The 15,851-nt window shown below is 37.8% G+C and overlaps 1 protein-coding gene across 5 annotated transcripts in view; it reads left to right on the top strand.

Annotated features, from left to right (window-relative positions):
* The window catches only part of LOC107569023 (rho guanine nucleotide exchange factor 7-like), a 29,576-nt gene extending 14,916 nt beyond the window's left edge, over positions 1-14,660 (top strand). For 2 of the 5 annotated variants that reach the window (XM_016255025.1, XM_016255031.1), the window contains exons 5-21: positions 3,594-3,795; positions 3,886-3,965; positions 4,146-4,240; positions 4,462-4,557; positions 5,701-5,823; positions 5,907-6,045; positions 6,122-6,181; positions 6,310-6,456; positions 9,437-9,523; positions 9,690-9,768; positions 9,871-10,010; positions 10,450-10,671; positions 10,955-11,048; positions 11,131-11,220; positions 13,447-13,546; positions 13,693-13,747; positions 13,855-14,660. In XM_016255025.1, the coding sequence (XP_016110511.1) occupies positions 3,594-3,795; positions 3,886-3,965; positions 4,146-4,240; positions 4,462-4,557; positions 5,701-5,823; positions 5,907-6,045; positions 6,122-6,181; positions 6,310-6,456; positions 9,437-9,523; positions 9,690-9,768; positions 9,871-10,010; positions 10,450-10,671; positions 10,955-11,048; positions 11,131-11,220; positions 13,447-13,546; positions 13,693-13,747; positions 13,855-13,977 (1,932 nt within the window). In that variant the 3' untranslated portion in view covers positions 13,978-14,660. The other 3 variants (XM_016255054.1, XM_016255046.1, XM_016255038.1) reach the window with 3 other exon arrangements.
* Positions 14,661-15,851: the final 1,191 nt, after the last annotated feature.

Below are 15,851 nucleotides of genomic sequence, written 5' to 3'. Positions count from 1 at the left end.
GTGTGCTTCGTTGTGAAAGCAAAACTACTTTGTTTGGTCTTCCAAAAGAGGACGATATCCGCTTCGTCAGAGCTGATCTGTGCTGGTCGCTGAGGGAATACATCAACTTTCACCGTGGACGAAGTGGAATCCAGCCCGGGGTCCGTCACATGTGGTTGCCGCTCATTCGTCGGATCCGCCGGGCGCGCCATTCTCAAGCCCGCCGCCTCAGCTCACTCTATCCCGGCCTCAGCGCATGCTAAGGCGGGGCTTCCCCTCACGCTAGGCTGCTGTGTTTTTTGTTGTGAAAGCGAAACTACTTTGTTTGGTCTTCCAAAAGAGGACACGATTACAAATCAGTGGTTAAGTTGTATTTACAACACTGTTCCAGAACAGTTTAACCCAAATATCCAGATGTGTGCAGCACATTTTATGGAGGACTGTTTACTGATCCTGGGAGAGTAACGTTAGACTAAAATGTCGGCAGTTCTGACTCCCAGTCTATAAGTGCGTTTTCATTTAAATGATTTGCCACTGATGATTCAAACGTGAGTTTTGGGCAGTGAAGAGTAGCACTTGTTGTTTGTCATTTCTCTGATCACAAATGCAGACAGAGTTGTATGTTTACGCGGCATGATGCAATGCAATGCAACGTGTAAAAAGACAGTATAGGTCATTATAATCAGTAATTATGTCCCCACTGGATGCAACAAATGCCTCGTTTGTAATGGGTTTTAATGTTTTGTCTCTTCGCTCCGGCCGGGACACGGCATCAACAGTATGGTGAGGGGCGTAACATTTCCGTCACACGCTTGAGGTATTCGGCCAATCACAACACATTGGATAGCTGGCCAATCACAGCACACCTCGCTTTTTCAGACCGATGAGCTTTGTAAAAATCGACGCGTTTCAAAAAGGCGGGGCATAGAGGAGAAACAATAATGTACAGTATGTGGAAAATAATGTTTTTTTTACTTTAAACCACATAAATGCATTTCATTACACCAAATACACCAAATACTGTTCTTTTTAGCAGCATCATATGAAAACAATTATGAACAAAACATTATCATGTGTTTATGCATTGCTTAGCCTAATGCATAGAGCCAAATCGCCGATCAAACAGATTGCATTTAAAAACATATGAGACGCAGTGAAATGAAATAAACCTTCACAAATTCGTGTCGCGTTTTCTAAACGTTAAAACAGTTTTAACTTTGCATGACTTTCTTTGCATCTCTTGAATGAGACGCGAGTGCAGCAGTCATATTTGTCCGTCTAAAAATGCACTGAATATGCATCTGTGTGAATGGCTTGGTTTGGGTTTTCACCTGTGTGAATGGCTTGGTTTCGGTTTTAACCTAATCAAGATCTTCTACGTATTGTGCTACTATATTTCTCTAATATTTTGAACGAATAACACAGCAGCGGCGCGTCTCTTGTACTAGACCATAGACCAGGGGTGGCGAACGTCGGTCCTGGAGAGCCGCAGCCCTGCACAGGTTTGCTTCAACCCTAATCAAACACACCTGAACAAGCTAATCAAGGTCTGAAGGGTTACTAGAAAGCTACAGGCAGGTGAGTTTTAATTAGGGTTGGAGCTGAACTGTGCAGGGCTGCGGCTCTCCAGGACCGGAGTTCGCCACCCCTACCATAGACTGTAAAAAAAGATGGACGTCGCACCTTCAATCTCTTCCACTGAAGAAAAGTGAAGCCGCCATTGTCCCATTGTTTTAGCATCACTTAACTAACTAAAACCAAAATTATTTAAAAAACGAACACTTGAACTTACCTCAGCATGATAAAATCTACATCAAATGACAAAAGCCATCTTTGGAAAAAATTTTTTTGAAGTGAAATTTTAATTATTTCATTTGTCTCATGTCCCATTAGATTACATTGAGAGGGCGGGGTTTATGACCTATACTGGGACCAGCCACCTGGGGGTGAACGAAACGCGATGTCTTCACTTTTTAAGACTCATGCGGCACACTTGGGCTAGACCAGGGGTATCCAATCCTGCTCCTGGAGGGCCAGTATCCTGCAGAGTTTAGCTTCAACCAGCTCCAACACATTTGCCTGGAAGTTTCTAGTATGCCTAGAAAGAGCTTGATTAGCTGCTTCAGGTGTGTTTGATTAGGGTTGGAGCTAAACTCTGCAGGACAGTGGCCCTCCAGGACCGAGTGTGGGCACCCCTGGGCTAGACTAACAAAACATTAAAATGCAACGTCACTTACATCATCACCGCATCTCGCGCACCACTGATGACGCTCCCTGATGCACTCCTAACTTTCGATTGTACCATTTTTGCATTCAAATGCAAATGTTTATTTTAAATTGGACTAATATAATTTTTTTTTATTCACAATCTCCTCATCACAGGCAGGCACAGCACTCAATATATTCTGATAGTAGAACAGGGGTGGCGAACGTCAGTCCTGGAGAGCCGCAGCCCTGCACAGGTTTGCTTCAACCCTAATCAAACACACCTGAACAAGCTAATCAAGGTCTGAAGGGTTACTAGAAAGCTACAGGCAGGTGAGTTTTAATTAGGGTTGGAGCTGAACTGTGCAGGGCTGCGGCTCTCCAGGACCGGAGTTCGCCACCCCTACCATAGACTGTAAAAAAAGATGGACGTCGCACCTTCAATCTCTTCCACTGAAGAAAAGTGAAGCCGCCATTGTCCCATTGTTTTAGCATCACTTAACTAACTAAAACCAAAATTATTTAAAAAACGAACACTTGAACTTACCTCAGCATGATAAAATCTACATCAAATGACAAAAGCCATCTTTGGAAAAAATTTTTTTGAAGTGAAATTTTAATTATTTCATTTGTCTCATGTCCCATTAGATTACATTGAGAGGGCGGGGTTTATGACCTATACTGGGACCAGCCACCTGGGGGTGAACGAAACGCGATGTCTTCACTTTTTAAGACTCATGCGGCACACTTGGGCTAGACCAGGGGTATCCAATCCTGCTCCTGGAGGGCCAGTATCCTGCAGAGTTTAGCTTCAACCAGCTCCAACACATTTGCCTGGAAGTTTCTAGTATGCCTAGAAAGAGCTTGATTAGCTGCTTCAGGTGTGTTTGATTAGGGTTGGAGCTAAACTCTGCAGGACAGTGGCCCTCCAGGACCGAGTGTGGGCACCCCTGGGCTAGACTAACAAAACATTAAAATGCAACGTCACTTACATCATCACCGCATCTCGCGCACCACTGATGACGCTCCCTGATGCACTCCTAACTTTCGATTGTACCATTTTTGCATTCAAATGCAAATGTTTATTTTAAATTGGACTAATATAATTTTTTTTTATTCACAATCTCCTCATCACAGGCAGGCACAGCACTCAATTCAGCATGTGTTCGTGTTTGTGTGAGCTGTCTGCGTCACTCATCGTATGTTATCGATGAAGGTGTACCGTCCATAAATATCGATACCGTTTTATCGCCCAGGCCTATGTTGTGGTGACAGTGTCCAGAAACTCCGTCTTGCATAAACATATTAATTCATGTAAATGGGTCAGTTTTGATTTTTGGAACTTGTTAGCACACTATAAGGCTGCATCATGTAAACATAAGTACTCTTTCTCTCTCTCTCTCTCATAGGACATGACGGAGAACAGTAATGCTCAGTTAGTGGTTAAAGCTCGCTTCAACTTCCAGCAGACCAATGAGGACGAGCTTCCTTTCAGTAAGGGTGACATCATCAACGTTACTCGCCTGGAAGAAGGGGGTTGGTGGGAAGGATCTCTCAACGGCAAGACAGGCTGGTTTCCAAGTAATTATGTCAGAGAGGTTAAAGGGTCTGGTAAGAGTCAGTTTGCTGTGGACCATTATAAATACTTCTCTTGATCCACAGTGCACCATTATTAAAACTCTCTGTGTCTTTACAAACAAGTGTCCCCTAAATCTGGAACTCTTAAAAGCCCTCCCAAAGGTTTTGATACCACATCCATCAGTAAAACCTACTACAACCTGGTAAGCACATTTCCATCACTTACCCTTTTCAAGGCTCACCAGGTTTATTGGCTTAATTTTGGAGATTTGGTGCATAAACAGTAATCAGACTCAATTGATTTGTGAATGAGCGCAGCTGATTTGTAATCATTGTGTTAAAAATATCTTATCTAAAAATAGCTGTTGTTTGTTTGTCTTCAGGTGCTACAGAACATTTTAGAAACTGAAACAGAGTATTCAAAGGAGCTCCAGAACCTTTTGACCAACTACCTGAGACCTCTACAGATGACAGAAAAGTAAAAAGCTTTGCTTTTCCCTTGAAGAAACACACAACCAATAAAACATAAGGACATACACAATTTATTTTTAAAATTCATGTTTATTCTGTGTTCTCTGACTATGGCTTTTGAGTTTAATGTGTTGATTTAGTGTAATTATAATGTCCCCTGAAGTTTTCTTATCATTTGCGTAAATTAATGTTTGAGCTCTGATTTACAGTTCTTATTGTTTCTCATAGACTGAGACCCTCAGATGTAAGTGTCATTCTCGGGAACCTGGAGGAAATCAGCACTTTCCAGCAGACTCTGGTCCAGTCACTGGAGGACACTACCAAGTGAGTATTATGCTAACCGTGAGCAGCCGTGTGATTCCCGGCCCCTCTCTTAATAGCCCCTGAGTAATTTACGACAGGAGGGCCGAAGCACTTAGTGAAACTGAGACTCAATCAAATGTATCATGTTTCGACTCTTAGATGATGAAAATAGACCTGGGCAGTAACCTGAGGTCCATTAAAAGGATTTAAATATCATTAGAGGTTTCTAATGTTTACACTGACCTCTAGTGGTAAATCCTTTAATAAGTTTGGAAAATGATAAAACTGAGTTTACCAGCAAAACTATTTATGAATTTATATTATGAATTTATACCTCTCAAAGAAAGTAAATTGAGTATATTAAAGTAAATTAATGTAAAAAAAAATTTGTTGATAGAAACTTTAGACTTAATGGGACCTATACATATATTTTGTCTAAGATCAAAGAAAAAAAACATAGTTACATATAAATTAATACATATAACTATAAAAATATTGATAAAATGCATGAATAAAAATGAAATATTATATTATTAACTTTATATTATTATATTATTCTAAATTTTAGCTGGGCTGACCATGCCCTGTTGAGTCCTGTTTGCAAAAACCAAAATTAGATATAAAAATTAAGACCGAAAGTATGCTACCATTCAAACAATTTGGGGTCAGTAATAATTTTTTCATGTCTTTGAAAGAAGTCTCTTATGCTCACCAAGGCTGCATTTATTTTGATTAGAAATAGAGTAAAATTGTGAAATATTGTTGCAATTTAATTTTTTTTGATGAATAGAAAGTATTTGAAATCGAAATCTTTTGTAACATTATAAATATTTTTGCTGCCACATTTGATCAATTTAATGCATCCTTACTGAATAAAATAATAAAAGTATTAATTTCTTTATTTATTTATTTCAAAAAATCCTACTAACTCCAAACTTTTGAATGGTAGTTTATCTACAAAATAATTGGAGACTTTAAATTTAAGATGTTTGGGATTAATTCATTGCAGAATGTGTTGTTATTATTAAAATTTAAGGGGGTCTGAATACTTTCCGTACCCACTGTAGATTTATATCCTAGGTTCGGAAGAACCAAAGTAGAATATTAGAAGAATATCAGCACAATATTTGTGTAATAATTCTCCTCAATGTTCTGTGATTTAAGGCTTCCAGAGCTACAGCAGAAAGTAGGAGGGTTCTTCCTGAATCTCATGCCCCAGATGAGGTCTCTTTATGTGTCTTACTGCTCCAACCACCCATCAGCAGTCAGTATTCTCACCGATCACAGGTACACCATCATAACATGTTCTGATTTCACAGAGAGCCTCTACACTGATAACTGGTGATAACTTCTCATTTCTGTCCCTACAGTGAGGAACTTGGGGAGTTCATGGAAGGGAGGGGTGCATCGATACCAGGCATTCTCACGCTGACCTCTGGCCTCAGCAAACCCTTCATGAGACTTGACAAATATCCCACATTACTTAAGGAACTGGAGAGACACATGGAGGTAGGAGAGAGAGAGAGAGAGAGAGATTGAGTTTATGTGATTTCTGATGATGAAAAATGTCTTCTTTCCTCTTCAGGAGGGTCATCCAGACAGGACAGAAATTCAGAAATGTATGACGGCTTTCAAGAATCTCTCTGTGAGTGTTAACTGCCTAGTTAATATGCTAAAGCATACTGGCGTCCTGTGGCTTTGCTGCTGCAGTTAGGTGTGGATCATTCTCATAGCAACCAGCCTTCTTAACGTATTGTGTTGCCGTGGTTACAGGCACAATGTCAGGAGGTGCGGAAGCGCAAGGAGCTCGAGCTTCAGATCCTGACTGAGACGATTCGCCTGTGGGAGGGGGAAGACATTAAGACCCTGGGTTCAGTGCTGTATATGAGCCAGGCCTTGGTCCAGAACCACGGCTGTGAGGTGAGGTCTCAGTGGCTGATACATCTGGGGCCGGTTGCACCAGCTGTACGTAAGTTACAACTTGGCCTAGTTTTGACGTAAATGGGCACTAAGTTACAACTTACACACTACTAAATATTTTTTCGTTGCACCATTACACTTAGTTGAAGTGTAATTCTATGTATAAACTAAATATTTATGGAAGCGTCTGGTCAGGAGTAACGGTTGGAATAAAATAGCAGACTGAGTGAACTGCATCAATATGCTCTTCTTTTACCCGACAACCTGCAATCCTTTAGGCATATATGATGCTGCTGACATTTACACTCGCATACATATTAAGAGAGAGAACAATATGTGAATAAACGTACTTTGTTTCTTTTTTTTTTAGCTTTTTTTAGCATGTCTTCAACACCCCATCTACAGTGTGTCTCTGCGCTTTGGTCCGTGTTGCGCATGTCAGATGAAATAATAAATAAATTTTTTCTTTCTTTCAGTATTTATTGATCCTTATTTATTTCAATTACATTTTCTGAATGTTATCTACATATAAAATAGTTTACATATAGACTAATGTTATTAATGTATCATTTTTAATGGAAACTTGTTTTTACCGTTAGTATACGTGAGGCAAAAGAAGTTAGGATGAAGGATAAATAAAAATTCATAGCATTTAAACATGTTCTGCACGCATTTGAATGTTTCAATTGGATGATTTAGGGTAAACGTCATATTATGTGACTACACATTACTTTACGGAGAGCTTACGAACTACTGGTGCAACCAAATAATGTATAGATTTAGTTATAAACTAGCTAGTGGTTACTAAGCCTCTAGTGTGGGCTTAATGTTCTAATTTAAGTAAGAACTTACGAATGGCTGGTGCAACCCTACCCAGATGAACAGTCCGCATGAAATGAAAATTCACCCTTTTCTAAATGCATGTTATTAATCATATTGTGAATGATTTATTCATGCAGGTTTTTATTTTTTTGAAAATGTTTAATCAAAATGTCATAACTCGATTATCCAGTGAAACATCACACTTCTCTTTGGTCACGTACAGTGCCGTTCAAAAGTAAGATTTTAATGTTTTTTTTAAAGAAGTTTCTTATGCTAATCAAGGCTGCATTTATTATTACTATGTAATTTTGTGAAATATTATTGCAATTTAAAGTAAGTTTTCTATTTTAATATACTTTAAAATATAATTTATTTCTGTGATCGAAGCTGAATTTTCAGCATCATTACTCCAGTCTTCAGTGTCACACGATCCTTCAGAAATCATTCTAATATGCAGATTTATAATCAGTGTTGAAACTGTTGTGCTGCTTAATATTTTTTGGGACATGTGATACTTTTTTTCAGGATTCTTTGATAAATAAAAAGTTAAAAAGAACAATGTTTATTCAAAGTAGAACTTTTGTGTTACAATATACACTACTATTCAAAAGTTTGGGGTCAGTAAATTTTTCTTTGTTTTTTTTTAAAGGAATTAATACTTTTATTCAGCAAGCATGTGTTAAATGGATAAAAAGCGATAACTTTTTAAAACTTTTTATTAATCAAAGAATCAAAGAAAAAAGTATCACAGGTTCCAAAAAATATTAAGCAGCACAACAGTTTCAACACTGATAATAAATCGGCATATTAGACTGATTTCTGAAGGATCATATGACACTGAAGACTGGAGTAATGGCTGATGAAAATTCAGTGCTGAGTCACAGAAATAAATTGTTTTAAAGTATATTAAAATAGAAAAACTATATTAGAAATTGCAGTAACATTTTACAATATTACAGTTTTTTTCCATATTTTTGATCAAACATATACAGCCTTGATGAGCATAAGAGACTCCATAAAGGAGTTAGTTCACCCAAAAATGACAATTCTGTCATGAATTACTCACCCTCATGTCGTTCCAAACCCGTAAGACCTTCGTTCTTCTTCGGAAACACAAATTAGGATATATTTCATGAAATCCGAGAGCTTTCTGACTATTTTACCGCTGTCCTTACTAAGTTTCTGGGTCTGCATTGCTGTCTATGCAGGGTAGAAAGTGCTCAGATTTCATAAAAAATATCTTAATTTGTGTTCCGAAGATGAAGGTCTTACGGGTTTGGAACGACATGAGGGTGACTAATTAATGACAGAATTGTCATTTTTGGGTGAACTATCCCTTTAAAAACATTTAAAATCTTACTGATCCCAAACTTTTCAACTGCAGTGTATGTGGGACTTCTCAAATTATTTAGTCTGCTTAAACCCCGCCCCTTTCTTGCAATCAACCGCAAGCTCGCATTCAGATCTTCCTTCATCGAACAACCAATGGATAAAACTGCCCTGCATTTTCTTTTTTGATAATCTGTTTTACTCTGGTGTACATCAAAATAAAGAAGAAAAGATCTGTTGCTGCTTCTGTTTCATTGTGACTTTAACTATTAAAGTAGCTTCTGGAGTGGCTTCTTCTATTAAACCTAAAAAAATTCTTATGGTAAAGGCAAAACCCTCTGACAAAATGTTTGTTTGCAGTCACATGCCTCATGTCTGGGAGTGACAAGCTGTCAAACTGTTCTGATTGAAAAATAAAAATATGCTTAAATAATTTGATAAAATAAAATTTCTAACATGTTGATGCAACCACGACTATGAGTAGTGTTTAGGTAGCCTTGTATAATTACTGTTGTTAATAAGGTTATTATTAAGTAGTGGTAAGTACTGATGTGGTAAGTGAGTAGTGATGTGGGTTTTTATGGCTCAGAATTCCATATGAATCAATCATGTTTCATTTTCTGGATACAAGTGTTATAAAAATAAAAAAAAAGTTGTCCCGAGTCGTGGAAACATGCTATTTACAGCACGAATGCATTACAAGTAAATAACATGTTTCAAAAATACCTATTGCTGATTCATATTGACAAAAATGCCAATAGTTTTTCTCTGTGATTTCAGTCCTATAATGGCTGTGTGGTATTAAATTTTTTTTCATATTGTTTTTTAGGATAAGCATGAACGTTACCTTCTGCTGTTTCCTCACGTTTTGCTCATCCTGTCTGCCAGTCCAAGGATGAGTGGCTTCATCTACCAGGTCAGAAACCAGCCGCTGTCAGAAATGATTACTACACAGCCAAATAATTCTCACTGCCCTTGCTCCACCATCCCCTAAAATCCACTCAAACCACAGCTTTTCAAACATTAAAATGGCACTTGCGGCTCTAGCACAAAAGAGAAAACGTCTGCTTTGTTTCTCTCAGGGCAAGCTACCTTTGAGCGGGATGACGGTGACCGCATTAGAAGACTGTGAAAGTCATAAAAATGCTTTTGAGCTTTCAGGTAAGGACAAACTGAGTCGCATCTTTTGTGTTCAGGACACAGTCAAGTGTTTTTGATCATTCGTAGTCATTCATTGACTCTGCTTGTGTGTCCATTCAACAGGAAGCATGTTCGAGAGACTTCAGGTGATCTGCTATAACAAACAGGATCTGCTGGACTGGCTCGAGCATCTGAACCGACAGACCAAGCACCCCACCATGGTGGCTCCCAGCATGAAACCCCTCACTGTTCCCTGCCACACAGTGGGTCAACTGTTTAACATCACATCTTAGAAAACCACACATATAGTATTTAAAGTGATAGTTCACCCAAAAATGAAAAATTACCCCATGGTTTACTCACCCTCAAGCCATCCTAGGTGTAAATGATTTTCTTCTTTCAGAGGAATACAATCAGAGTTATATTAAAAAATGTCCTGGCTCTTCCAAGCTTTAGAATGGCAGTGAACGGGTGTAGATATTCACACTTATCGGTGCACAAAGAGCTTTGCAAAAAAGTAAAAACACATTTGTAAACACAGACATAAAGAACTTTGTTTAAGAAAGTTTAAGAACTTTACAAAATATATTCAAGTGTAATAGAACACACTAAATTGATTGATTTGATTAATTTATTTAGGGTTTAAGGTTTGCCTGTCCAGTATCTTCAACTTAAAGGTTAACTTAATTTTTACCCCTCCAGCTCCCGTCTCACCCTCTGACGCCGTCCAGACATGCAGAAAGCCGGGGCCTGACAGTTGCTCCTGCCTACCACACCTTACCACACCCCTCCTCTCATGGGGCCCCTCACAGCACTATGATGTGGGGCCCCCTGGAGCCCCCCAAAACCCAGAAGCCCTGGAGCCTGAGCTGCTTGCGTCCAGCACCTCCACTCAGGCCCTCAGCTGCTCTCTGCTATAAAGAGGTATTCTGGGCTCAGATTAAAGCTGATTATGCAGCTCGCCGGACTCCCAAATAAAATATTGTAAAAAATATTAAATGTAGTATAATATAATACAGACATCGCAATTGTGGATTATTTCCCTTGATATTGTGGTCACTATTATTTTGATACTAATATGTGAACACTAATTAACGCAACTCTTTAAATAATTAACATCATACACTCTCTCATGGCTCTGTAAGTCTCGGTTTTTACCAACTTCTGTGTCCCTTTTCTATTATTTCTGTTCGTTCTCTTCTTCCAGGACCTCAGTAAAAGCCCCAAGACTATGAAAAAGCTGCTGCCCAAGAGGAAGCCAGAGAGGAAGCCGTCCGATGAGGAGTTTGCACTGAGGAAGAGTAAGTTAGCTGGTTTATATTGTTACTGATTTTGAGAGTTTCTGAAAGATCATGCGTCTGATGTAACCTCTGACCTGCGCAGGTACTGTAGCTTTGGAGGAAGATGCTCAGATCCTGAAAGTAATCGAGGCCTACTGCACGAGTGCCAAAACCAGACAGACTCTGAACTCAAGTAAGTCTCGTACGCGGGCCTGTTCACCTCCGTCTCATTTCCTCTAAGACATTCCTCATTCATATCTACTTTTCTATGTGTAACATAGAAATAAACTAAAGCCTGTTGATCTTAACAAGATAATTCTGGGATCTCTTATAACAATATCCTCTCTTTTTTCCTCATCATTACTTAATGTTCATTTATTTATCATGACCCCCTCCTCCCCATGTTTTGATTTTGACATCTTCACACATCATTTTTTATTTAATAATTTATTTTTAAAACTCATTTACTCTCTTGGGGTATAACTGGTTCTCCCGTCTGTGTGGTTGCACAACCCACATCCATTCTTTGTTCGACCCCTCTTTCCATTTGCAATTCTCCCTCCGTCCCTTCATTCGTATGATTTGATCCCCCTCTCATCATCTGCGAACGGATGGCCTCTTCAGCATGGCAAGGCACTGATCTCATGCATAACCACGTTTTGGATCAATCCAGTGTGGACTCTCGTAGCAGCATCTCAAGGCCCGAGGCCACCTCGGACCTCTCAGAGGACTCTGACTATGACAGTATATGGACGGCCCACAGTTACAGGATGGGCTCTGTTTCCCGTAAGAGCTCCTACATCTCCCACCAAAATTAAACTCCCCCTCACTCCTATTATTTCAAGTGACTTTATATTTATTTGAAACTATTTATTTATTTAATGATCCGTCACTGTAATGCATATTTATTTTATTCATTTTTATTTATTTTTTAGTGTTGTATTAATCACACCTCATCATTATTCTTCTGCATATATATGCACTTTCCCAAAGCAGTTCCCTGTTGCCTTGACATCTTAACTCCCCTTAAAACGCACTTAACTGAGTTTTTAAAATTTGTTTGCCTCGCATTTGGTATTTATTTAAGTGTCCTTTAAAAAATTATGTTTTCATTCCCTCATTCCTGGATGTGTTTAATTATTAATGCTGTTGAAGGTACGATGCACTCCGAAGGCAACAAGGACAGGTTCTGCTGTAAAAGTGTCAAAAAAAAATTTTTTCTGTAAATATTAGAGTATTGTCATTCATCTGAAATGTGTGGTGTTAACTTGGACTTTGTTTACTGAATGTGAATTAGATTGAAATGAGAAGTTGGGTCTTTTACCAGAGAGCTTCATGAATGAGAGGAATTCATAACTATGGTTCTCAGATGGCACCACGGACGGTATTACTGGGGACGTTTTGATCATACTTATGTTATACAAATGTATTTATTTTCAATTTGTAAATGTATTTTGAATGATTTTGGACTTTTTGTATGCTTGTATCTAACATGTAAGTTTATAGTGGTGTCTATGGTTAAAAATGTATGGAAGTTTACAAAAAATGTTGAATTTAATGTTGGTTTAAATTCTATTAGAATCCATTCAATCAGGTGTGTGGATGGTAATAGTCAAGAGTTATTCACTGTTCATTCGAGACTGTCAAAGCCTCAGTGTTTGATGCTTTTCCTCTTTTAATGTATGACGTGTTTGAGACAAAACAAGAAAATCGACTTGCCAATTATTTCAATAATGACAAAGAGTATAATTCCTCATGTTGTGATTTCTTGTGACCAAGTTCTATTCTGTGGTTAAAAAAAGAACAGGAAAATATGAATTTACTACCTTTTTGTCGGTTGTTTCATTCAGATATTCTTAAAAGCGCTCAACAGAGATAATTCAGTGATGTTTACGTGGTTTGAAATTAAGACATTATTGTGTTAGTTATATATATGCAGAGTCAAATATATGACAAAATACCACAAACATTGTAATATACATTTTGAATAAATCTTGGGTTGTTTTGTACAGTATGTTTATCTTTTCAAAAATGGATCTCTTATAACAAAAAGTTTGGTTTTTGTTTGATTTGTTTTTTTTTCTTTTGTATAAATGTACTGCCTATTTTCAATTAATGGGTTTTCTTTTTGTTTTGTTTCGTCTTGTTCGGGTTTAGTTTAGTTTTGTGGTTGAGGAAATTTGTAGTTTTACCACCCTTCAGGAAACCATTGATCCTCTGGTTTTTGAATGCTTTTAGTTTTCTTGGATGATCCCTCTCTGCATGACTAACTCCTGTCTCACTCACGCACAGTCCTGTGTAAGTTTGATCCAGTCCAAACCATTTTCTGAGGCACAGTGGTCCTGTACTGACCTAATCAATTAGTCCAACTTAACTAAACCTCCTGAAATCAATCTGCGGGGCTTCTCTTTTGAAACAGGACAGCGGAAAGATGCCAGTCCAGCACTGATAGTTCCTGGGGAGGAGAAGTTCAGTGTAGACGAGTTGAAGAGTAATGGTCAGACTCTTCCAGAAGAGAAGTAAGACCACATATTTGTCCATTCCCAGAACAGGGTTTATAATGGGAATAAAAAGAGGGATGTTTGTCAAGAGAACACAAATTGAATAGTGCTACAATATGCATTAAAAACATTTACTGACATATTTGATATTCAATGTTTCCTAGGAGCCTTGTGGATGTTGTTTATGCTCTGAGAGTTGAGGTACAAGAACTTAAACAGGTGAGTGTCTGTGGGGGTCGGAGGAGGTTTTCCCCTAATATTTAAATTCATAGAAAACTATATTTAATATTTCCCATTTCCTGCTTACATAATTACCATTCTAACAGGACTATAAAAAAATGAAGAAATCCCTGGAGGAAGAGCAGAGAGCACGGAAAGATCTGGAGAGGATAGTTAGAAAAATGCTAAAGAATATAAACGACCCTTCTTGGGATGAGACCAATTTATGATAACAATCTTGCCCCTTACTAGTTTTCGTTCTTTTACATTAATGGTTAAAATGACCTGGAAGTTCAACCAGAACGTTCAAATTATCATGTTTTCTTACATTGAAACCACTTTTGATGTTTGTGAGTATACCTTATATGGCTCATTCTGATGTTCAAACTCTAAAAGATGGTCTTTTAGTGCATCTACACAAAGCATATTTTTATTTTAATTTTTTATTTGGCTTGTGAAATTTTGAAGAAATTTAAAACCACTAATTTCTAGCTGAACAATCATGACGTGACTTGCTTGCTTGAAGTCGTAGCTAAATCTCATTGGGTGGCATGAATGTAACCTGTGAATTTCCCTGACGAGTTCATCTTTCACCTGATGTTAAGGTGTTGAGATAGACAAGTACCTTAGTCTACACATCCCACTAATGTTTGGGATTTTGAGTGTCCTGTTTTTCTATATTACCTTTGTCATTACAAAGGTTCAAGAGATCATCATATTTTACTGTTAAGTTTCATTTTTAAATACATTTTATTCAGATGCTCTCTGATTTAAAATGTTGAATCTGTGAATATTTCCATGATGTGGTACCGAGAACTTTTTCTTTCCATTTAATTATCGTTTACAAATGACTCAAATGTTGATACTTAATCATTAAATCAACAGAGTGAGTGTGTACAAGCATAGCAAATGTCACGCTAAATGTTGAATGCAGGACATGGCGCTTATGCTTCTATGTCAGTATGTTTAGTACATGTTTTAGGTGCCATTGTAATTCAAGCTGTGACAGAAGTTCAGTATTATGATTCCCGGGATAATTTTTTTAAGCATGCAAGTTATGTCTGTATACATTTCAGTGTCACTTGCTTAGTGAGACCAAAACAAAAGCCAAACTCTTATTTATGGACTTTACTGTCTGTGACTTATTACTGTACTTGACATTTATTTCTATAGCTCTTACACATCACTAATAGAATAGCCTCATCAGAATTCATGTTGGATATTTATTTAGCGTTCTTTACCTCGGCTCCATGTTACTGTAAATTAATTCTGTAAATAAAGACAGTTGTTTATTTGCTTCTCTAGTTCATTGGCATCAGTTGGGCTTTAAAATGACGTCATAATACACTTTAAAAAAAAAAGAAAGAAAAGAAGATGTTTAGTATGTTTTTGAAAGACGTCTATTATGCTCACCAAGGCTGCATTTATTTGTTTTAATCAGTAAAAATCTTTTAATTATAATATTGTGAAATAATATTACATTTTAAACTAACTTCTATTTGTTTGTTTTTTGATAGGATTTTTTTCTTGTCATGGCAAAGCTGAATTTTCAGCAGCCATTACTCCAGTCTTTACATTATCCTTATATCTATAAATCATTTGAATATTCTGATTTGCGGCTCAAGAAACTTTTCTTATTATTGTCAATGTTAAAAACTGCTTAATATTTCAGTTTTCTGTGATAAATAGAAAGTTCAAAAAGTGTCTTTACTGTCAATGTTTTGATCGATTTAATGCATCCTCGCATTTATTTTTTCATTTATACTTCACTACAATTATAACCATAGGCATTTTTTCCACTGAGAAAACCTTGAGCCTCCAACTCTAACCTCTGATGTTTACCACATGAGCAATGTGATAGCGCATCTTGCAGATGTATTAACTGCGTGTGAATGAACAGACGTGTGGGGTGCTCAACTCAGGAGTTTAAGCTTTAAGTTTCTGTACTCCGTCAAGGGGAAGGGCACAATGACAAGGGTGACTTTATGCCCTTGTCTTTCGTCTGCACACAACAGTTCTGGGTGAAGGTTGTGCATGCGCCAGGCTCTATTACAGTGACAAGGCAATCTAGTCCCTTTGTGGGCGATGATTCTACTTCATTGAT

The sequence above is a fragment of the Sinocyclocheilus grahami genome, unplaced genomic scaffold (assembly GCF_001515645.1).
Source record: "Sinocyclocheilus grahami isolate Dianchi unplaced genomic scaffold, SAMN03320097.WGS_v1.1 scaffold28.1, whole genome shotgun sequence".
NCBI lineage: Eukaryota > Metazoa > Chordata > Actinopteri > Cypriniformes > Cyprinidae > Sinocyclocheilus > Sinocyclocheilus grahami.
The sequence above is the reverse complement of the archived record's forward strand: the minus strand, read 5'-3'. Positions and strand labels throughout refer to the sequence as shown.